The following is a 23620-nucleotide window of genomic DNA, read 5'->3' as shown; positions in this document are numbered from 1 at the left end:
TGTACCATATTAATTGCTGTTACACACACACACACAATATTTGCATCTTATTTGCATACTTATTTATAATCTGTGTTTTAATTATAAGTTTGTATTGACACTGTGTCTTTACAACTTGTACCACACTTATTTCCTGGAAAATAGTTCCTAAAATCCAAATGTAAAGCAAGTTTCTTTGCCACTAAAATTTTCCCTCTAAAATCTGGTTGCTTCTTATAGTCCAGAAAATTCTGTAATATGTTTCTCAACAATTCTCATCATCACTCATGGAGCTGAGCCCTTCTTGAGAAGCTGCCAATTGTGCAGATACTCAAGAACTTCCCAGCATTTTATGGAACCTGAATGTTCATTTCTGTGTTCACAAGAGCCCTCCACTGGTTCCTGTCCTGAGCCAGATCAGTCCAATCTATACCATCCCATTCTATCTAAGATCCATTTTAATATTGTCATCCCACCTACATCTTGGTCCTCTTGGTGGTCTCCTTCCTTCTGGCTTTCCCACTAATATCCTATTTGCATTTGACAGTTCTCATTTCATTGAAATCTTGTTATTTTTGAGGTTCTGTGGTTTGTGTATTGAACTGAATAGAGAGAAACCCCCTTCTTACAAACCTCACATAACAAAGTTGTAAGTTTATAATTTGTCTGTTATTAAGCAGACTGCTCTTTTCTTTAATACTGAATAAATTCAAATGTAAGGACCATTAATGTTTTCATACATTGTTTAGATCCTGGCAGTTGGATGCTACAGAGGGTCCTGCCAGAGTCAGGAACAGATTACAGAGATGTCACCTGAATATCGGTAGACAATATCTAATGTCAGGAGCTCAGCTCAAGTTAGGTAAGTTGTACTTCATGTACTCAGCACTGTGATGTGAAGTCATGAGTGGGATTCCAGCTTCTGATTCTTGTGACACATGTCATAATGCTCATTACTCTGCAGGATCTGTAGATTATCAAAGCTGTCTCCTGGAATATAATGCCATGTAGTCTGGTGAAAGGCAGCTGACATTTCAGGGGAACATGGCTGCGCCATAGCTCAAGCGATTAGTCACTGGCTTCCCACTGCGGCAGCCCGGGTTCGATCACGGGTCTGGTCAAGTGGGATTTGTGGTGGACAAAGTGGCGCTGGGACGGGTTTTCTCCTAGTACTTTGGTTTCCCCTGCCAATCTTCATTCCACCAAATTCTCCATCATCATAATCACCTGAGGCAGGCTACAAGAGGGCAATCATTGGCTGCCTTGCTGAGTGGACCCAGTTGGACTCCACCCCCCACTAAGAGAATTAAAAAAAATTAATTTCAGAGGAACATACAGTCTCCGTCTTCATGATTGAAGAGCAAGCTGAGCGTAAAACTGGCATGAAGAATGCATTGTGTTCCTCCAAAATGCCAGCTTATTTTCACTTCACTGCATGGCATTATATCACAGAAGCTAGAAATCCTTGTAGTCACCCCTGTGTAAATCTTCAAGTCCAACAAAGAAGATATTTTGATCTCAATGCGAATATTGGTTTTTCGCTCTTGAACTTTGAGAATTTCCAAGTAACTTATTTTGCTTTCTGCAGTAACACAAAGTACCTGATCCATCAGAATTTCAGTGGTTAGTAAAGCTAACATTAATTAATTCTTAAAAAAAAGTGTCTGTCTCCCCATCTTTCTGCCCATGATGGACATGGATCTAGAATTTAACTTTTTTGAATACACTAATGTATTAAAGGGGCATGCAGTAACGTAGTTGGTTGAGGCACTGTGCTGCAAGCCAGAAGGTCACGGGATCAAATCCCGATGAGGTGGAATTTTTCTGTTTACCTAATCCTTCCAGCCACACTATGGCCTGGGGTCAACTCAGCCTCTAACAGAAATGAGTAAAGTAAGTAAAAAAAAAAGTAAAGCTATCCCTGTAACAGGCCATGAAGGCCCACAGGTTTGTGAGACGTTGAGGGTTTCACATTTTCTAGACATTCGGTTCAAAGATGGCAGTAAGGTTGTCAGCCTTATGCGCTGGCCGTGCTTTACTCCCCAGGAAAATTATTTAATTAATTCCAGGTACTCATTTCTATTAGATGCTGAGTCAACCCCAGGGCCATAGTGCGCCTGGAAGGATTAGGTCAATTGAAAAACATCCAATGACCTCATCGGAACTTGAACCCATGACCTTCTGGCTTGTAGCATAGCCCCTCAACCAACAGAAATGAGTACCAGGAATGGTCCTGGGGGTAAAGGGTGGCCGACGCATGTCTGACAACCTCACAGCCATCTGTGAACCGATTGTCTAGAAAATGTGGGAACCTCAACATCTCACAACCCTATGGGCCTCCACAGCCTGTTACAGGGATACCTTTACTTTACTTTACTTTACTTTACTAATGTATTACAATTTTTTATTGGAAAAAGGATCTGATGTCAAAAGAGGTAAATGGTACAATTTAGTGAAATGTGGAAAAGTACCTGATGTTATAAATTACAGTGAATAATTTTGTAATTTTAATCGGTATGATGATATTTCTAGTTTAGGTTATATAATATTCATCAGTATGATCCTATTTTTAGTTTAGGTTATATAATATATATCAGTGTTGTGATATTTTTAGTTTAGGAAGTGCAGTTTGCCAAAATTTGAGGTAACATTTCTGATCCCCACACTTAACTTAGTATTGCTTTTCTTGAGTTCAAATAAAGGAGGCTATGGTGAGTTGGATGTGTAGCTCAGAAGACTCATAGATTTTACATACAGTGGAGAAATCTCTTGAAAGGCAAACATTTTGAAACCAGTGTGTAGAGGTCAAAATATTCTTGAAAAGCTTATAACTACATAAATATTTTGACCACCAGAATAAGGTGTCGCTGTTTTCTATCACTTTGCTGTGGATTTCTCATCCAGTCAGTGCCTAATATGACTTCGTCGTGTCGTATTGTTTATCCAGAATACATACAAAGCAGGTATAGGATAATGAAAACATATTTAATTTAAAAGAGATATTAATTATTATGACCTAATTATGTTGGTCTTAACTTCTTTAGATGCTGTTTGCTGTGAAATTGCCAGAAGTCAAAGAACAGTAAGTGAGAAATTAATCGCCCATGGAGACCAGGAAATTATGTTTTTCTGCCCCTGCAGTTGTTAAATGTCTTTCTTTCAGATGCAGTACAGAATCCAGACCCACTGTCATACCTGTTTGAACAAGATAAGAAGTCATCCACATCCTCTGTTCTTATCGAGCGTCTTCACACCAACGAGAAGATTCAGTATATGTGCCCAGCAAAGGTGATCACACCTGCTACTGAAGTTCCAGGAGAGCTGCTCATCGGGGAAAGCTGTCTGTATTTTGTGGCTGACGTTAGTATGCTGGAAACGGATCTGGCCGAGGTTTGTAGCCAGTCTCATGTAACCTGTGCATGTAGCATCTGTTGTGACAGTTCTGTTCAAGTACAGGGCACCACTACATCACAGATGTTCTGGTTTTGGTATTTCAGCTGTGGGAACATTATAAAACATGACATAAAATGCATGATATGAACTATAAATTTATGTCACACCAACAGGCTCTTTTAAAATCATTTGTTTGTTTAAAAAACATGACTGAATTTATACGTCATCTGGAAGATATGTTATCATTAGGATTTTGCCTCCATTTTCAGTGTTGAAGAGTGAGCCAAGCAGGAAACCAGCAATGACAGGTGGCGAGCATAGCTATGCTTGCGGCCTTCTCATTACTGGTTCCTTACTTGGCCTACTTGCCAACCCTGAAGGTGGAGGCTCTGGATTACTCTGAAAGCTCAGCATACTTGTACCAAACTACACTCATTGCAACCAAGAAGATTGTACTCTAGTTCACTCATTTCTGTCTCTAATGCAACCCAAAACCGTTCATAATCTTTCCTTTATTTTAAAATGCTGTTAAACTCACATTCAATTTGCATCATGCTTCAGCTGTCTTCAGGGAATTGTTCACCAATTGAAACTGCTCTAATTCTAATGTCAGTGCATCCCATGCTATTGCATATCATCGTTCACAATAAAATGTGTTTGTCTGGGAATGAACACACTCCCTTCATTCTGTGTTGTTGTTTTCATTTTGTGGTATCCATATCCTTAAATGTGTAATATACGTATATTGTTAATGCAAGGATGTATCATAATTTTATGAATTTGCTATTTTTGTGTGTCTGTATGTTATATTATTATGTATCTACGTGCCCTGTTCGTTGTGTAGTTCTCATTAATTGGCTGTGTCCCCTGTGTTGATCATTTGATATTATTGTTCTTGCTTTTATTTCTTTTCTGGAGGTGTTTGTGCTGCTGTCTGGTGTAAAGTTCATGTAATGTCTGAAATATGGGGTTGTATGTGTTGTTGTACTCTTCCTGGTCACTACTGTGAAACCCTCAAATCCAACATTGTTATTAGCAATTAATAAGCAATAAATAGGAAATCTATGCGTACACAGTGAAGTGTGTCTTTGAATAAACATCTGTTACAGATGACAGCTGGAAGTTTAGATGTTTCTTCCACTGCATGGCCATTTGAGAATGTGAAGGAAATCCACAACCGCCGTTTTCAGCTCCAAGAGAGGGCACTTGAAATATTCCTGCTAAATGGGAAAACCTATCTTGTGGCTTTCCAGTCATCAAAAGTAAGTTCTTATATAAAATTAAAAAGTAATGAAAAGCACAGTTGAATAATATTTCTATATATCAACCTGTGAAAGCATATGAACATTTCTATTGCAGAAGTCAGCATTTAATTACCCTTTTGTAAACGTAAATGTTTTTGAAGAATATTGACTTCTGGGTTATGTTACTATGTAGTCTGGTATATCATTTTGTATGTTTCAGAGGAACCTTGTATCTCTGTATCCAGGGCAGAAGAGTAAGATAAGCATGAAAAAAATGATATGGGTATTTGGAGAGGGAACACCAGGTCATTCATAGTTCCCCCTCCCCCTATACCAATACCATTTTTTCACAGACTGCATCATTTCTTTCCACACTTAGCCAACTCTTCTACCCTGAGGATGAAGGCAGTAGGCAGCAGGATCCTCCAAGTGGTCTACCAGACCACTTGGTATGAAACTCCGGAAGCCATAGCAACTCCCATGAGAACCTCACATCTAATATATATAGATATGTCTTTTTTTATGCTGTCTGTATGGGCATATTGCATAATCCTCTCATTAAAAAACACATTTTTGCTCATAAATTATAATATACTTCATTGATTGTGATTAAAAAGTTTTTGAAGTATTTCCTATAGTAGGATCAGAAATATGGATTTGAAAATATGATAAAACATTTCAGTCAGTTCAAAAATTTAAAATCTGAGCATAAGGTTTGCATGGGAAGTAGTTAAATAGATAGTAAATTTTGTGTATGGTTCTTTCACATTTTGTATGTAAATACTGTAAACTTCCAGTTGTCTGGAATTCAAGCATGTGGAATGCTTATCCGGCAAACAAAAATTTCAAAGAAATTTTACTATTTTTAGGAAGTTATTCAAAAAACAAATTTCCAGTGCATGTATGTTTGCCCTCCACACAGTAGTTCTTCCAGCTGCCACCAGCTGTCCTATCTGTTTTCCTCTCTCATTATGCCACCATTGCAGTAAGTGTTAGTTGAATTCGTGACAGTGTTACAGTATGTGTATCCGAAATCTGTCACCCATGAGTCCATTTTGTCATCTAAGAAGAGTTCCATGCAAGAACAAAAGCAAAGGCATGTTTTTTTTGTCTTTGTATTGAGTTTCTGTAAGTTCATCTCAGATTCATGTAGCTGGCTTACACCATTCCCTGTTCATGCCATATGAAGGACATAATACACACAAATCTTTGATACTTGGTCAACATGATTCAGTTTTGCATTACAATTAAAAATTTGTATTGTTAAGTTTTATGATATATTAAAGTAGGTATACAAGTAAGTAACTGACTAAATAGAACAAAGTCTTTGAAAAGCTAATAGTTGTTCAGCTACTTAATAAATTCCATTCCTTTTATGGAACCTGATGAATCCCATTCACACCCTCCCACCTTATTTCTTGAAGATCATTTTTAATATTATCATCCCATGTATGTCTAGATCTTTCAAGTAGCCTCTTCCCTTCTGGTTTAGGAGTGAATAATGAAATATATATTTCTTTGCAGGAACGTGATAATTTTGCATGGGAATTATCACAATGTCATCTGCCTAATCGAGTTGCTGGTGACAACTTGAGTGACGCTGTTCAGCTGTGGCGAGAGGGACTCCTCACAAACTGGGAATATCTCACGCAGCTTAACAAGATGGCTGGTCGTTCATATAATGATCTAATGCAGTATCCTATTTTTCCTTTTGTGCTTGCTGACTACACTAGTCAAGTGCTTGACCTTACTGATCCACAAGCTTACAGGTATTTTTGTGCACTGATTACATATTGTAACTGTTCTTGTATTGCACTGTGTCCTGAGTGAAATAAAGCTAATTTTCAAGTACCTAGCTAGTTCCATTGATATCCCTGGAACAGGTATGGCCAGGTCTTTCTAGTACAGGGTGACATTTATTCCTTTCTGGAACCTGCAGACCAGAAGTACAGTCCACAATCACTCATCTGGTTAAAAATCCCCTACCTTTTATGAAATCCAAAATTTCAGTACCATGCTCATAAGAACCCTCCGTTGGTCCACATCCTGAGCCAGATGAATCCAATCCACAGTATGTTTTTAAGACTGTTGTGGTATTTTTTCTCGTCTACTTCTAAGTCTCTAAATGATATCTTTTATTAAAGTTTTCCAACCCAAAACCTCTATACATTGCTTATGCTCCCATGCATGCTACATGCCCCATCCATGTCATCCTTATTTTGGTCATCATAATAATACTTTGTGAAGGTGTGACTCTCCTCATTATACAGTTTTCTCCAGCATCCTGTTATTTCCAGTCACTTGGCTCCAAATATTCACCTCAGTACTGTGTTCCAAACCTCTTTCAGACTAATATACTGTAAACTGTTAACTCATTCTTATTGCATCACTTACTAGTGAAGTGTCAGTTTTATTTCTGTAAGTGTCTAACTCTCCAGTTTTGCTAAACAAGCAAGTTTCTTTTCATACTGTATTTTTTTAATGTTTGTAATACATGGTTTTACCTTGTACCTGAACTTTGTTCTGTTTCTTAAATTGAAACACATCTGTTATTCGTTCCAGAAACTTCAAAAAGCCGATGGCAGTTCAAGACAAGAAGAATGAACAACATTACATTAACTGTTACAACGTAAGTTGGAGACGTCCGTCGGAATTTTTATATAAGAATTTGTGTAATTTTTCAATTCTGATAAAATCTTCTCAGGTGGCCAGCCACATCAGTTCAGAGCCTAAGTGTGCATTGTCTACAAAATATTGTACTTTTACTCTGAACACACACACACACACCAGCTAAATATTGAAGTACTTTATTCAATAATTTGTCTTATTTATTCTTGCACTAGCTAAGATGGTAATGACTGAATAGGGATGAAGTGTTCAAGTTTGTAAATAATATTTCCTCGCAGTAACATAACTGTTGTTTCAGGGTCTGTTATGAGTTTTTATGTATTAGATATGTGTACATATATTTATCTGTGTAATATTTCCATATATGGTATATATGGGCTGACAATTGATAGTACTTTAACATGGAAGGAACATATCAAACAAATAGCCAGTAAATTGAGCTCGGCTTGTTATGCTATAAGAATTCTAGTCTCAATATTGTCCCTAGAGAGCTTATTGATGATGTATAATGCCTACGTTCATTCTATAATGTCATATGGCATAATATTCTGGGGAAATTCAACATATAGTACACAAATATTTAAAATTCAGAAAAGAATAATTAGAGTAATAATGAAAGCAGGAAATAGGGACACTTGTTGGCCTTTATTTAAAAAATTAAACATTCTTCCTTTTTATTCACAGTATATGTTTTCAGTATTGGTCTTCATAGTTAAAAACATGGACAAGTATGTAGCAAATTCAGATATTCATAACATTTATATGAGACAAAGATACGAACTACATTATCCAACTTATAAATCAACCAAGGCTCAAAAGGGAGTATCTTACACTGGAATTAGAATATTTAACAAATTACCACATAGTATAAAAATGTTTTCGCAAGATTTAAATAAATTCAAATATTCCCTTAAAAAGTTTTTGCAGGTGTGCTCTTTTTATTCTCTAAATGAGTATTATGAATGGAAAACAAGAAATTATTGTGTTAAATACAGATAAGTGAAACAACACTAGTCATTTTTAAAACTTCTATTGTAGGATACCTATACTTCTTTAGTTATGATTTTACTCTGTTATAGACAATGTTAATCTGTATCTTATTATGATAATAAGTTGCAGTGCAAGTGTTACATGCATGTTGTATTTAATTATCTAATTGCAGGTGTGCTCTTTTTGTTCTTTAGGTGAGTATTATGAATGGAAAACAAGGGATGATTGTGCTAATTACAGATAAATAAAACTACACTAGTCATTTTTAAACTTTTATTGTAAGATGCCCATAACTCTTTGGATATGATTTTGCTCTGTTATTGACAATGTTGATATGCATTTTGTTATGCTAAGTTGCAGTGCGAGTGTTATATGCATGCTGTGTTTAGTTATAGCATTATATCATCAGTTATTGCAACAATGGTTGTGGATATGTTGTAATGTCTTAATGACATTGTCCTCTGGATTAATTTTATTGTAACTAGGGCTTTGATGTGTTCTATATCTGGTGGCGCCATCGCCAAATGTAGATCTGATGAACAAAATAAATTGAACTGAATTGAATTGAATTGAATTATGGACCTTAGCAGTCTGCACCCTAGGCATAGGCATAGGCATAGAATCTTATTCTGAGGTGGGGGGTACCCATAGGGTAGATCCTCTTACCCCCCAGTGATAGAGTTATGTGTGTGATCTTTACTTGCAGTAGTCAAAATAAGGTGGTTTGTGCTTAGCATATAATTAAAGTGAGATGGTTAAAACTCTGCTTGAAAATGTATCATACTTAATTATTTGTATCGATTTTGCGTAGGTTCTAGAGAAAACATTATTGATGAGGCATACTCTTTCTCCTCTGAATATCATTGTATATTGTTTTGTGATACATATATTTTGTCGTGATTTATGATCATGGTGTAATAGTTAATAATTCTTTACCGTGTTACAGTATTTGAAACAGGAACTGATGGAAGGTATCCATATGGCATCTCTTAACAAAGAACCATTCCATTATGGATCCCATTATTCCAATTCGGGCACTGTTCTCCACTTCTTGGTTCGTCTGCCCCCCTTCACACGAATGTTCCTCACATATCAAGGTAACTGAAAACAGCACTGCCACAAGGATAACTGACTGATTTTGCTGTGTTACTTCCAGTCCATCATGGTATCTGCATGTAGACAGTATATCTTAATGAAATAACCACAGACAGTAGCCTAATTTTGAGTATTTTGATGTCTCTAAAGATGACAACATGGCACACTTATAAGCACATACACAGTAGATTCTGAAGGGTTCTGATGATGGTGTCTATTACTAAGAATTACTGGGTTTCTTTCTCTCTGTTGTCCATTGTCTGAGGTTAGGTCTTCCTAAGGTAACCAACAGAGTAAGTGACTTCTTCCCCTCACCTGAGGATGGAAACAGATCCAGTTTGCATAACGATGTGTTTGCTAGTTTGTAGAATACCAGATGATGGACAAAGTCCAAAAACCTAGTAGTTCTGAGTAACATACAGTTTGTTATTAGTGTATCTGCCAGTAAGTAAAAATTAAGTATATTTGTAAATGATGCAAATTAATGGACTCAGATGTAAAAACAACTTTAACTTTGTACCTTTCCTTCATAAAATTGTGGAACTCAGAAATTTTGATAACACCTGATGTACAGCTTTTCAGAACAAATCTGTAGTACTTTCTCATGTTCAAGCCATGGCTATCCTTTGTTGACCATTGTAAAATGTGTTTAAGATGAGTAAGAAGGTAAAAAGTTTAAATTGTACAGTTATACAAAAAAGAAAGACATGAGATTATTACAGTATTTGTAGCAATACCGTATTCGTTTTCAGATCATAATTTTGATATTCCTGATCGAACATTTCATTCTCTACACACTACATGGCGACTGTCGAGCTCAGAATCAACCACTGATGTGAAGGAACTCATCCCAGAGTTCTTTTTTCTTCCAGAGTTCTTGAGGAATTCAGAAGGTATAATCCTGAAGGATTTTTCTCTTTCCTTATCTCTTTTTCTTTTTCTCTTCTTTCATCCCCACTCTTCCCTTTCTTAAGTTATAAGAGAAGTTGATTGTACCATTTTTGTATTTGAGCTCTTAATCTCATGGCCTGTTTAACTTCTTTAACAGTATATTTCATTAAGAATATGAAATAAAAATATTCCATCAGAAATTGAAAGAAGTAAAAAGGACACTCTTACCATTTGCTGTTCATGTATGCAGACAATCAGAAGAGATATCAAGGAATGTAAAGATGTAACACTCTGCACATGATTATAATGTGGTATAGATTCATAAAGTGTGTGGCAGAAGGTTCAGACAACCATTTTTGTACCTAAGTGTGCGTATATTAACATTTATTGATATGCAGTGAGATTAATATAGTTCAGGACTGAGTGCAGTGAAATATTTTTTGGTGGTCAGCATTGCAAGGGATGATGGAGACAGAGTCCCTGAAATGATGGGCACAAAATACATTTTCATGTGGCTCTTGGCCATTGCATTCAGTTACTGTCAGAGTTTCTTGAACTGTTAGGAGAGTCTGCAAATGTAGTTTTGTTCAGATCAATTGTGTATCTGTGAACTTGAGTAGAGTGTATTTTTTAACTCAGTGTGTACTGTTTCTTTTCAGAGTTCAACTTTGGAGTTCGTCAAAATGGAGAGCCAGTGAATGATGTTGCCTTGCCTCCATGGAGCCACGGTGATGCCAGACGCTTTGTTCTAATTCACCGTCAGGCACTTGAGTCAGCACACGCACGCGAAAATTTGCCTCTATGGATTGACCTTGTGTTTGGATATAAACAGACTGGCAAGGCAGCTGTTGAAGCCATAAATGTGTTCCACCCAGCAGTACGTTATCATTTTGTTTGTTCTTGTCATGAAATGTTAATGACATGTTTTCATTTCCTTCCTTACACATACTTTATAATGGTGTATTGTTAGTTTAAATATGTAATTGTCTTTATATTCCAGACATACTCTGGTTTTGATGTAGAGAAAATACATGATCCTTTGGAGAGGAAAGCATGGAAGACCATGGTACGAACCTATGGGCAAACTCCACGGCAGCTGTTCCGTTCGCCTCATCCAATGGTGGTTCAGTCATTAGCCTCCAGGACACTGTCTTCATCTGTGGTAAATTCTTAGTAATGAAATGATCCTGCTTGTGAGACACAGATGTGATGTAGTCCAGAAGTGTTTGTATAAATTCCAGTCATATAGCTGGTACTACGATGCGTTTAAATGTATTTCTGTCTTTTCTTCTACCTACAAATTGGTGTTAAGATTCAATTTTGTATTTAATTGCAAGGTCTGTTTGCCCATCTGCTCCAACCTGTTTCTCTCTGAAGTGGCATGTCATAGAGAAAACTGGTAAAGCGCAAAATGTTCCTCTTTCTTTCTTAAGATATCGAGATTTTAATTTTTTCAAATGTATTACATTCCCCCACATGCCTTCATGGAATAGTGCTTAATTAGTTAAGCACAAGGACAACTTTACCTTTTATTACATATTTAGTTGTGCAGTAAGTCTTTGAGTTACACAAATCCACAGATAAATGGATGCACAAGTACTTATCTTTTATTACAGTTTAGGTACTTCAACTTCTATGGTCATTAGATTGCATGTACAGGCTTTATGTACTATAATGTTGTATGTCATGATACATTTTATTTTACATATATTTATGCTCTGTTTTGTGTTTATATAAAAACTGCAAATGTATATGTCAAAAAATATGTCCTGTTTAAGCACCATTGGATTTGCATTATTTTCAACTTACATGAAAACCTTTGGAATGAAATAATCATGTAAGTTGGGAAGTTAATATATGTATTTATCATTTAATTAATAATGATACCAGCAGCTCACACTATGAGTATATGGCATTAAATGATAGAATAATTAATACATAATGAATTGCAAGGATTTGAAAGGAAGTGATTGTGGTCTAATTTGAGGTACTGTCTCTTCATTTGCCTGGTGGGACTAATGAAATCAAGAAATAATGGGTCTGCAGGTTAAGACATAATTTTGAGACTCTTCCATGTGTGAAGCATGAGTGTTACACACTTAACCTCAATGTTCAGTTTATTTATACTGAAATGACTTGCTGTAATACAAAACATTTCCTTGGTTTGACAGAGAGAAGTAGTTCCAGGTGTGAAAGGTTTGCTGTGGGGAAGTTATGTTGGCTCTCCTGCTGACCCAGACCCTGTAGTAGTATGGAAGCATCAGCATCGGACTCCAGTTGCCAGCCTGGTTCCATTGCTGACTAATGATGTGTTTGGATTAGCTCCACAGACTTCTCTTCTACTTAAGTACAGCAAAGAGAAAGGTAATGCAAAGACATATAGAGTTAACCTGATTATGTTACATTGGCAAAGAACTGAGTGTTGTTCTGTGACTGTATGTGTACAAGCAAGCGCATAAATGTATTGCATAATCATTTGGGCCCTTAGTGTGTGTACTGTTATTTTTCTGAAGATGCCACAGATGCAATCTTATTTTGAGGCTATGGTCTACTTAAATTACTGACATTTAATCAAAAACATTATGGCCAGATTAAAAAAGTTTTGTTTTTTTGGGGCCCAACTGAAGGGCCCCATTTTTGAAACTGTAATGTTCATGTTACCAGACACTAACCTTTGCTGGATGAACTCTTGAGGAATGAATGTGAACAAGATTCTTCCAACTGTTCAGATGCTAACAGGGGACTATGAAGCTGTGTAATGTTCTAGGTTTCAGTGGAACATGTTGCTTCAGTCTTCAGGGATGAAATGTGTAGGATGAAGAACCAGTTGGGTGATATAAGCATATGGCAGGAGATCTAGTCAAATCAACAGGAAGTGAATAGGAATTAGAGCCTGATCTGGCCCAATAGGAACAGTGAACAGGAAAAGAACTTTTCAGGAACAGAGCAAAATATTTTTGACAGGCAGGAGCTGAAAATGTGGGAAATTAAAAGATGACCTTTTCCATTACCCCTGTGGATGGAAATGAACTTTTAAAGTTCCAGGATGAAGGAGTGGTATTGAAATAATTGTCTTGTCTCTGGGAAGAACTGTTTTTCCTTTCCTGAAAGGAATGAATGAGAGACTTCATTGACCTGCCTGAGGAGAACCTGTCCTCCCTATTCATGTTGTTAGGGTGGAGCTCGATCATCATTGATTCCCAGATTAGCCAATCCCCGCGCTGGTTGCTGATCGAGACTGGCTGTTTCTGACAGGCCCATCTGAGTAGCAAATGTTGTGTTTGAAAATCTCAAGACAGTGGGTGGTGTCCAAAATAATATTCATGTTTATTGTAATACATCATCTTCAGAAACATGCAGACTCTGATCACATAAGGAGCACTTGTCATATCACACTGTGCATATGGTGTTTTGAAGCAGTGTTTGAATTTAGACTTTGTGTTCCAGGACTCAGTATGGTAAATGCTACCTCAGTTCTGGGGGCAGCACTAGTCACATGGGGCCATGCAGATGGTGTTGTCAGAGTTAAACTGAAAAAGGAGCAACCCCCATGGCCAGTGGTCAAATCACCTGGTCTTGATCCGGTATATTACCTATTGTAGTTTGATATTTTAAGACTGAGTATTATGTGGCTTATGGGATTACCTTGCTCTCTGTATGGCTGTATGTTTGTCTCTTTCATGCAAATTTTTTTTTTTGTTTTCTGTGCGGTTTATGTGGTATCAGAGGAAAATGGGCCATTAATTTTTCCCAGAATGTCTTGTATTTCTTTATAGTTTTGACTGAGAGTTTCATAATATGGTACAGTAAGTATAATAATAATATTAAATTATTTTTGAGATCTGCTTCTTAGAATGTTAACTTTGGTAGTACTGATTTGTTTGTTTATTCACTTATGGTTTATTTAGCAACACTGTCAGTAACTCAGACAGTATAGTGAATGATGATATTATGCTTAGTGATTAATTAATTTGTTTTAAGTTATAATGACATTGTCAGTATTGCAACTATGTAGCACTGAATAATAACAAATTGGAAAGGATCTGAAAGGATGTGGTCATGGCCAAATTTGAGGTAATTGTATTATGCATTTTCCTGGAGGGACAGAAGAGAAACTCTTCTCAGTTAGGGTGGTCAGTGTCTGGATTAATATTGTGAAACTGAGACCTCCTGACTACAAAGCAGGAGTGCTTCCCACTTGACCACAGCACTTGGTAGCAGTACTTGGGATATTACTGAAAGGAGTACATATTTCCAGGAACTTTTCAATTGCAAGTCCAGCATAATAATACAAGACTGTCTTGCTTTGATGCCTCCAGATCTGTACATGTGCAAGTGTGCCTGATTGCAGTCAACTGTGGATGGGACACTGGTCAGGAAAGATAGTTGTATATGGATATAAATTTACCCCCTCCAGGGGTCATCTGCACTTTGACAGTGAACCAGTGACACTCCTTGGGCATGAAGGCCCTATTCAAAATATCTACATCTGCTGTAGTTTCAGCATTGTGGTTTCTGGAAGTCAGGATGGATCTGCCATTATCTGGGATCTCAACAAGTGAGTACTTAAACACATCTTCATAAATATATGGGAAAAAAGAAGTTATTATATAGAATAGTGAAGTTTATTTTCTGAAACTTGCTGTAATTAACACTTCACTGTATTAATCATATTAAAAATATTACAGAATGGTGAACTTTAAGAGATAATTATTTTGTGCCATATAATTTTTATTTGTGTGAAAAAAAGACAAAGTTTGAGGTAAATGAAAGTGAAAAGCCAAAGTGAGCAAAATAGTGCTTCCTGTGATGAGTATAACAGAAGTTTCTGCAGACAGTTATCTGACAAAGCTGATGGCTTTGATGAAGCCATAGCTGGTAACCGGGTTAAGATTTATCAAAGTCGAGCTGGCTGTATTATTGGCTATGCTAGGAAAACTGAGTGAAGTTTAATGTATCACTTTTATGTATCATGTACAAAGTATATTGCTACTGCTGCTGCTTCTATTGCTAACAATATTGTGACAGAACCTGAAGGTTAAATTATGACCAATACCAATGCTTGTCTGCCACTGCTGCTGCTACTACTACTACTACTACTACTACTACTACTATTACTGCTGCTACCCCAAGGAGCAGAGTTCTTCCTAAGAATGCAGTAGTTCCTGAACTAGTAAAGAAATTTCCCACATTCTCTGGAACTCGAACGTTCATTACCGTGTTCACAATAGCTCACCACAGGTCCCTGTCCTCAGCCAGATAAATCCAGTCCACATCTTTCCATCCTGTTTCTTTAATATCCATTTTCATAATATCCTCCCATCTGTTCCCAATTCTTCCTAGTGGTCTGTTTTCTTTTGAGTTTTCATACCGGAACTTTTCTTTTTCCTCTTCCTTCCTCCCAGGTGTTAAGCTGAACATCACTGGTAGTAGTAATAATAATGTGATGTGCATTGCAGTTTATCATACATACGCTGCATTTCTGGCAATAACATGACGATGCCAGTGAATCTTGTGTCAGTGAGTGAGACTCTGGGAGACATTGCGATGGTTAGCAGTGCTAGTGCTGGCACTTTGGAGGCAGCGCTGGGGGGCAGTATGTTACGGTTGCATTCCATCAATGCTGTGCCGATTGGTACTGTCGCCATGAGGGACTCCATAACAGCTCTCTGTTTCTCTGGAGCACCAGAGGGTGTATCCGTGAATGTCATAGCTGCCGGTCTAGCCAGTGGAGCCATTAGGTAAGAAACATTTCTGGAAAAATTTGTTTTGTTTTGTATTCTTAAAGAGAATATATAACAGAGAAAATAATCCCAAGGGCACATGAAGAAAAACGAGATCATTAACCCTTTCAATGCCATCTATGAACATATCAGCTAAAGATTCTTGTGTTAATACCACCACAGCTGAAGATATTTGCACACTGGTAATCAGTATAGATCTTCTCTCAATAGATGGCAAGAAGTGACTGATGTTAAGTGAAAAGAACAGGCTTCTGCATGATATATCTGATGGTGTTTGAAGGTCATTTGAAGGAAATGCTGTGGGTTTTCTGTACAACTGCATTTACCCTTGAACAGCCTTGGCATTTCTGGGTGTGGGTTGGCTGTCAGATATTCAAAGCATTGTAAAATGTTTGTTGTCTTGAAATCTACACATACTTTGCAATTTGAGTTTACTTCAAGTCAATGAGAACCAACATTTTGGTTTGAATCTGTAACTCCATTTATAAATTAGGTTTTCCATTTATTTTGCTAATTTGGGTTTGTGTAATGCTCAATACTTGTATTAGGTATATTTCGTTCAAGACAAAATTCAAGATTCAGGATTTTGTACTTTGAAAACAGGAAATTATTTCAATTTGTTCAGTTAACAGAATAGGACATGGTGAGCCCAGTTTAAGGTTTCTGTGCGAAAATCACAGCCAATATGAAGAATACCAGGAATTTGCCTTTAAACTCAAAACATCAGTAGAACCTTTCCATGTTTAAGTGTTTAATTCTTGTGTCCTCAGCCCAAAGTCAAGAAATATGAACAAAGTTTTGCAAAATATTTGCTTCTTTTGACTTTTTCCCAGTTGCAGCAATGTCTGTTTCTGTTTATGAATACAGATTTGTATTGGATGGCTTAATTTCTTAACATGCTTTAACGCTAATCGTGACTGAGTATGATAGACAGTGTGATTTTTCAGATTGTGGAGTACCTGGGACCTATCTCCTGTTCGAGAAATTACTACAAGTTTCATTACACGTCCAATCATAAGGTATTAATTTTTTTTGTCCATAAATTCAGTACATTTTAAAATAACCATAAATAATATTAATTTGAGTTTGCTGAAATGTGTACTAATTTTATACTTGTGCCATCCCTTAGTTATTTACTTTTAAACAATTGCAGCATTACACTGCATTTTAATCTTGGAAAATTAAGCTTTTTAGAAAACCATCAAGCAGAATATTTAATCCATATGAACCTGGGGGTGGGAATGACTTCTTAGAACTAAGTAGTGCTTCAGTACACCGTTAAGTATTTTCTACAGTTCAGAACTAGGCCAGTGTTCCAGTTCAGAATTAAGTAGATACTGTATATTAGTGGAAAAGCCCAGGAGGGTGGTTAATAAATATTAAAAAGAATTAATACAATGTAAGATTGTGAATTTATTCCTACATTATCATTGGGAGTGATAATTATAATGACTTAAGACACTGGAAATAACTCCCTCAAAATGAAGTGCCCTGATACTGAGTAGATGGTGTCTACTTGCATCTAATCCCTCTTGCAGTCTTGATAGGAACACAAGTTGTATTACTTACTTTCTTACTTACTTACTCATGGAGCTGAGCCCTTCTTGAAGAGCCACCAGTTCTGCAGCTACTCAAGAATTTCCCAGCGTTTTATGGAACCAAAAGGTTCATTACTGTGTTCAAAAGAGCCCTCCACTGGTCCCTCTCCTCAGCCAGATCAATCCAATCAATACCATCCCATCCTATCTCTCTAAGATACATTTTAATATTCTCCTCCCACCTATGCCTTGGTCTTCGCAGTGGTCTCTTTCCTTCTGGCTTTCCCACCAATATCCTATATGCATTCCTCGTCTCCCCCATTCATGCTACATGCCCTGCCCACCTCATCCTCCTTGACTTTACCATTCTAATTATACTTGGAGAAGAGTACAAGTTATGAAGCTCCTCATTATGCAGTGTTCTCCAACCTCCTGTAATTTCATCTCTCTTCAGTCCAAATATTCTCCTCACCACCCTGTTCTCAAACACCCTCAGTCTATTTTCCTCCCTTAATTATTATTATTATTATTATTATTGGAGGGGGTGGGTTTCCCCATGCACCGCGATGAGTTTGATCTATTGTACGTCCTGCTGTGATATACTACCAGTCTCTATACCCTACCGGTACTGGTGCATGCCATCAGTCCCGACTCAGCCAGCGAGTTCGGCCTCTACTGGCTCAGCGGTATCTAGATGCTTCCCCCATCTACCAGAGGCGTTAGAGACTATTGTTGGGCGGGAAATGTCCCTACAAATTTGGCTCAGAGGTCTCCTTGAGAAATGAGGTTCTTTTACGTGCCGTAAAGCTACGACACGGGACCCACGGCTTAAAGTCCCTCCCGGAGGACTTGTTCCCTGAATTTTTCCACTCTTAAAAATTCCACAACCTCCGCAGGGTTTGAACCCGCGTACCTTGAGTCATGAGGCGGGAACGTTACCCCTAGACTACGGAGGCCGCTTTTCCTCCCTTAATGTCAGAGACCAAGTTTCACACACAAATTGTATGCAGATTTAAATTTACATGAGCATCTGTAATAGTGTTCCTTCTTGATTTAAGTTTTCCTGCTGATCTTTCCTCAGATGAATGTCGTTGTCCACATGCCTCTCTTTATGTCGGCAACGGAATCGTGAGGTTTAAATAAATCATGTTTCTTTGTGTATAGTCTCACCTATTCTCATGATGCCCAACATCTGTATGCCTCAGCAGCAGATGGCAGTGTTGTCATCTGGGAAGGAGGAGGAGGTTCAGGTTCAAAGGGCATTAGCAAGACACCAAAGTTTCTCAATCTCACGTCACTGTGAGTGACATCAAGAGCAGGATTATTGTAGGTGATGTTTGTCATGTGGATCTGGAATTCAGGGATATCAGTTTTATGTTGTTAATTTGTTATGTTCACTTGCTTTAACTTCTGGTATTAGTCATAAATTTTATTGCAAGAATCCATATCATAGAGCCTATTAGACTGCATTTTATAAGATCTCAGCACATGTGATCATGCCATAGAGATTTTAATTTCTGAAGGTTTTTTCTTCGAGCCAAGAATTTGACATTTACAAGAAGTGGGAAGTTAGAATCTATCACTCCGATATACTCAGTTTTTGTGTCTTTGAGGTGATTTTATTATTGTACCATACTTAAATTCCTTCATGTTGTAATTAAAACACTGGTCCAGGGTTCGTTGATGCCAGAAAACTTGAGAATAGCAATTGTGTCACTTTTATTTGCCAGGTGTCAGCCAGCATGCAGCAAAGTCACATGACCTGCCTGCAGATGGCGCAAAATGAACGCTTTACTTGTTGGTTTCTCTTCTAATATTATAAAAAAATGATATGCTTCAAGTGAATTTATAAAACATGTTAGGTCTTCTCATACATATGGCATTGTTAATAAGGGAGTGGTAATGCTTTATTTGAATTCTTGTAGCTGAAGAAGCAGGTGAACTCTACAGAAAGATGTTAAATTCCTTTTGAAGGAGATAATAGTATACACTGTTTATATTGGATGTTAAGAGATGAGATTTAGTTTGTTGAATAGAATTTTTATCCATGTAATTATATAACTAGAGAAAAAGTCATGGTTATAAATTAACAGAGTACCATAAGGCACAAAGATTTATTTAGAATTTGAAATTGATACCATTCAGTTTCCTTAAATTTAAAATATGTAATATGTTTAATTTTTTACCCTTTGAAGCAATTCTATATATTTATAAAAAAATAAATAGGGTGTAATTTTCACTATTAATTGTCCTACAGTCATCATCATTATCATCATCATCAGGAGTTTGTTTATTTTGTATCTCTCATTTATCGTGAACTTTATCGTGTACTTTAGATCTGTTGGTGTTTTTGGTAGCCACCAGCTATTTTTATAAATATTACAAAACAGACAGAAGTAACTAGTCTCAATGCATTAAATTTTATTCAAGTCCTGTTTTCCCCACATTCTCTGAATAAGCTCTTGTTTCAGATGTCCAGCTATCAAGGATCTTTATATGTTTTAGAACATTGACATCAAATTAATTAACACTGAATGTGATCATGGTAGGTTTTCAATTTATAAATGTAAGTATGTACTTTCAAGGTGTTGCTCCTCTGACACCCATGCAGTATTCTTCATCCCCTCCTCCAGATCTGTCTGGGGTCAAACAACAAGCAGTTCCCTTTAAAGTGAGTGCTATTAACTTAATTGTACCCAAATTAGTTGAACACATTAAAATTAAATCACATTTCTCTAACTTGTATGTAACAAGGAGTATCTGTATGAGGTTAATCAGATGATGCAAGTTTCATTTCTTTTTCTACCAAGAACTTAAAACCAATAAAAAAGAAACAGAATTATAAAGAACCACCAGAGAATGGGAAGGGGCATTTCAACCTTCAAAATGAAAATATTTTAAGTTCTTGAGATAATGAACATGTTGAATGTAAGCTCCTTGCAACACTACATGAATTTTAAACTTCTCTGCACTGTAATGTTAGGTAGTAATTCACGAATTGCATCACATACTAAAATCATGCAGCTTCATAGGACAAATAATTAAAAAAGTGCATTCAGTTTCATGCAGAAGTTACATAAAGAAATGTGACTGTCAAGAATATATGGCTTCACTGGAGATTGTACAGTGTTCTTGGCCAAACATTGAACTTCCAACAGTTTTATGATTCATCTTACACATAGTATCACTAGAAAAATGAAACGAGATGTTGCAGCTTCCAAAATCAGAATTTCCTGTTTAATTACTGTTTGTGTCCACATTTCCATTAAAATTGGTGAGATATAGACACTGTGTTTTGCCATTTTGCCATTGCATACTTAATAGAAAATTGGAGAATGTAGCAATAGTATAAACTGTGGATGGCCAACATCAGTTGATTTGCTTTTCTGTGCATTTCACAATCATGTGACATGTGGAAAGAGATAAAGATGTTAATTGTTTTACCCTGAAATTTGTTTTATATCTGGGTTGCATGATAGATGTGATGATGTTGCCATATAACTGAAACACTTCCTTGCTTTATAATTGAGCAGACACATCTGCAGACAATACTGCAAAGTGACTCATCATTATTAAGGCTAAATTCTATTTCCTAGCAGTTTTCCCAAGGATAAGGTGTTGTTAGTATTTGTAAAAAGTATGGGACAAAATAGGTACGGAAATTTCAGGTTCAATTCATCCTCACCCTCCTCCTGCGTTTTGTATTGTTTCCACTTTCTTCCCACAGTAGATTTATTTCCTACTCCAAGAGAACATATAGCATCCTGATTATCAAGCTCGCTCTGGAAAAGATCATTAGGAAAATAAGCGTTTTTTACTGTGCTTTATGGTCACTGTGTTGATTTAACTGACCTTTAAATTAGTTATTTACAAAGTAATCATAACTTGTTAAGGGTTGAAATGAAACTCAGAAAGTTATAAGCTCATGTTGTGCCTGAATTCTAGTCATATTTCTGCCAATAATGTAGAATCTAAATGCACACAATGCTGTGGATTTGAGTGAGTAACACATGAGGATCTGTGACCACTGTAAATGCACTAAACATATTACATCGTTGGTTGTTAATTCTGTTACATGAGAATATAAATTTCAGTTCTTCTGTACATTTTCTGCCGCAATAGCAGCTGGATATGATCAGCAAAATATGAGTTCTTGATACTTGTATGCATGTGCCATGTACAGTAGTTAGATATATGGTAGATTCCGGATGTAAAAACCTAGAACAGGATTGTATGCAAATCACTCATATGAATAAAATAGTTTTAGCCCCTTTGTACATGTTTTATATAGAGTAGAGCTTATGCTCATTATGTTTTATTGAAATATTTCTGTTCACTGTTGCATAATTTCATGTTTATGTGTGAAGTCTTGGTAATGAAAGAGACAGGTACATGTTAATTCAAGTATGAGATTAATGTCATAGATATACATGAAAGTCTATGAAGATATCATATCATGGAAACAGAGATATTTTCAAGATTAAATTGCATAATCTGAATATTGTATCATTTTTTACTCAGTGACAGTTTTAAATTCAGTTGTGGGTATTAATAAGTATCATATTTGTGTACAGTGTTAAAATTATTCTGTTGCAGAAATTCTGAACATTAGTGCCATAATGCGTTTTCATGACTTTTAAATTCTGATAACATGTCATTTAATGTGCTGAAGAAAATGCAATGAAATCTGCCCTACATTATTTTCATCTCCATAATAAGTGTATTATCCTCAAATTATTTTATATTAGCTTCTCTTTTGTATGGATATTATTATTGTTATTGTTCTGTGATGATGCATCTTAAACATTTTTTGTCTATTCGTAGAAATGCTTATATAAAGAATTTACACTTAATGAGCAGTATTCTGTTGTGTTGTATTGTATTGTAATGTGTTGTAACTTGTTTTGTAAATTACTAATAAGTACTTACACATTACATGTTGCAAATATAACATGGTTTCATTTATATTCTACTGCAATGTTGTCATAGTAGTTGCAGCTTAATAAGAGAAATAGATTTGTTCTAGTAATTTTGGATAGGAGTCTCAGCTATATCCTGTGCACTTCCTCCAGTTCTTTAAGATGGATATTGTCATGCATGATATGTGTTTTTCAAATTGGAGATTATGCAAATTTCTATGAGTATCATCAATCTGATGATTCTGTAATCCTTTGGATCAGCTATATAACCTTTTGAAGCACAATTTAATCTGAGTAATACATTAAAATTCAGTCCCTACTTCACTGTAAGTACATTGCATCTACATTAGAAAGGCCAATTTGTTGATATTGTTCAGGGAAATAATTTCCATTTATTTTGATAAATATAGAAGACATAAATACATTGTGTGGGCAAAATGCAGAAGTTCTTTAATGTTACAGCAGATGCTACATATAACGACCACTGAGCTCTAATGTATTAAATTGCCAGATTAGTAGTGAACTGCACTGTTAATTTTATAGGAGTTTCTCATTTCATATTTGAAAACTTGTGGAATGTGTCTAATAATTCAAGATTTTCACACAGCAATTCATTAGGTCATCTTACACTTATCTTATAATTGGAGTTTCATGTGATTTATCCCACAAGTGCATAGAGTGTCTGTTGAAACATGTTGGTAATTTGCATCCCAAAATTATTCTTATACATTGTATTGTATCACCAATCAACTTATCTCAGCAGTAAAACATGACATATTTTGGAGGTACCCAGTTTTAATCTTGGCTAGATCACCAGCTATCCTTGATGATACAGTCCATGATTTCCTCCATCCTTCCAGGGAAATGATGAAACAGTACTTTCAAATAGGCTGTGACTATGAAGAAATACATTTATTCTATGTATCATAGAAATATGTGATATTTGAGGGGTTGCTAGTATATAATTTTAGTGCTGAGAGCTTGTTAATTCCATATACACCAATAGTGAGGTATAAGGCCATGATGAGAAGTGACAGTTGAACTCTTTGACCTTCTCTGGAAAATCTTACACTCAATGCAGTCTTTTGGGATGTGACGCCATGCAGTCTGATAGATCGTTAGTAATGTTCAGAAAACCGTGCTGCCTCCACCTTGGGGATGGAAAGTCCTTCTCCCTGAAGATGGAGGCAGCATTCTTT

General features: G+C 36.4%; 1 protein-coding gene across 4 annotated transcripts in view; it reads left to right on the top strand.

Annotated features, from left to right (window-relative positions):
* Positions 1 to 23206, top strand: part of LOC111872162 (lysosomal-trafficking regulator) — an 87212-nt gene extending 64006 nt beyond the window's left edge. For all 4 annotated transcript variants that reach the window (XM_023865754.2, XM_033754554.1, XM_033754556.1 and 1 more), the window contains 15 exons: positions 729 to 841; positions 3143 to 3369; positions 4482 to 4634; positions 6141 to 6385; positions 7179 to 7245; positions 9181 to 9331; positions 10082 to 10222; positions 10880 to 11097; positions 11221 to 11382; positions 12392 to 12584; positions 13668 to 13804; positions 14540 to 14778; positions 15680 to 15961; positions 16912 to 16983; positions 18667 to 23206. In XM_023865754.2, coding sequence (XP_023721522.1) covers positions 729 to 841; positions 3143 to 3369; positions 4482 to 4634; positions 6141 to 6385; positions 7179 to 7245; positions 9181 to 9331; positions 10082 to 10222; positions 10880 to 11097; positions 11221 to 11382; positions 12392 to 12584; positions 13668 to 13804; positions 14540 to 14778; positions 15680 to 15961; positions 16912 to 16983; positions 18667 to 18805 — 2539 coding nt within the window. In that variant the 3' untranslated portion in view covers positions 18806 to 23206. The remainder of the gene's footprint in view (positions 1 to 728; positions 842 to 3142; positions 3370 to 4481; positions 4635 to 6140; positions 6386 to 7178; positions 7246 to 9180; positions 9332 to 10081; positions 10223 to 10879; positions 11098 to 11220; positions 11383 to 12391; positions 12585 to 13667; positions 13805 to 14539; positions 14779 to 15679; positions 15962 to 16911; positions 16984 to 18666) is intronic.
* Positions 23207 to 23620: the final 414 nt, after the last annotated feature.

This window comes from Cryptotermes secundus, unplaced genomic scaffold, assembly GCF_002891405.2.
Source record: "Cryptotermes secundus unplaced genomic scaffold, Csec_1.0 scaffold581, whole genome shotgun sequence".
NCBI lineage: Eukaryota > Metazoa > Arthropoda > Insecta > Blattodea > Kalotermitidae > Cryptotermes > Cryptotermes secundus.
Note: the sequence above shows the minus strand (reverse complement) of the source record. Positions and strands in the feature narration are given on the sequence as shown.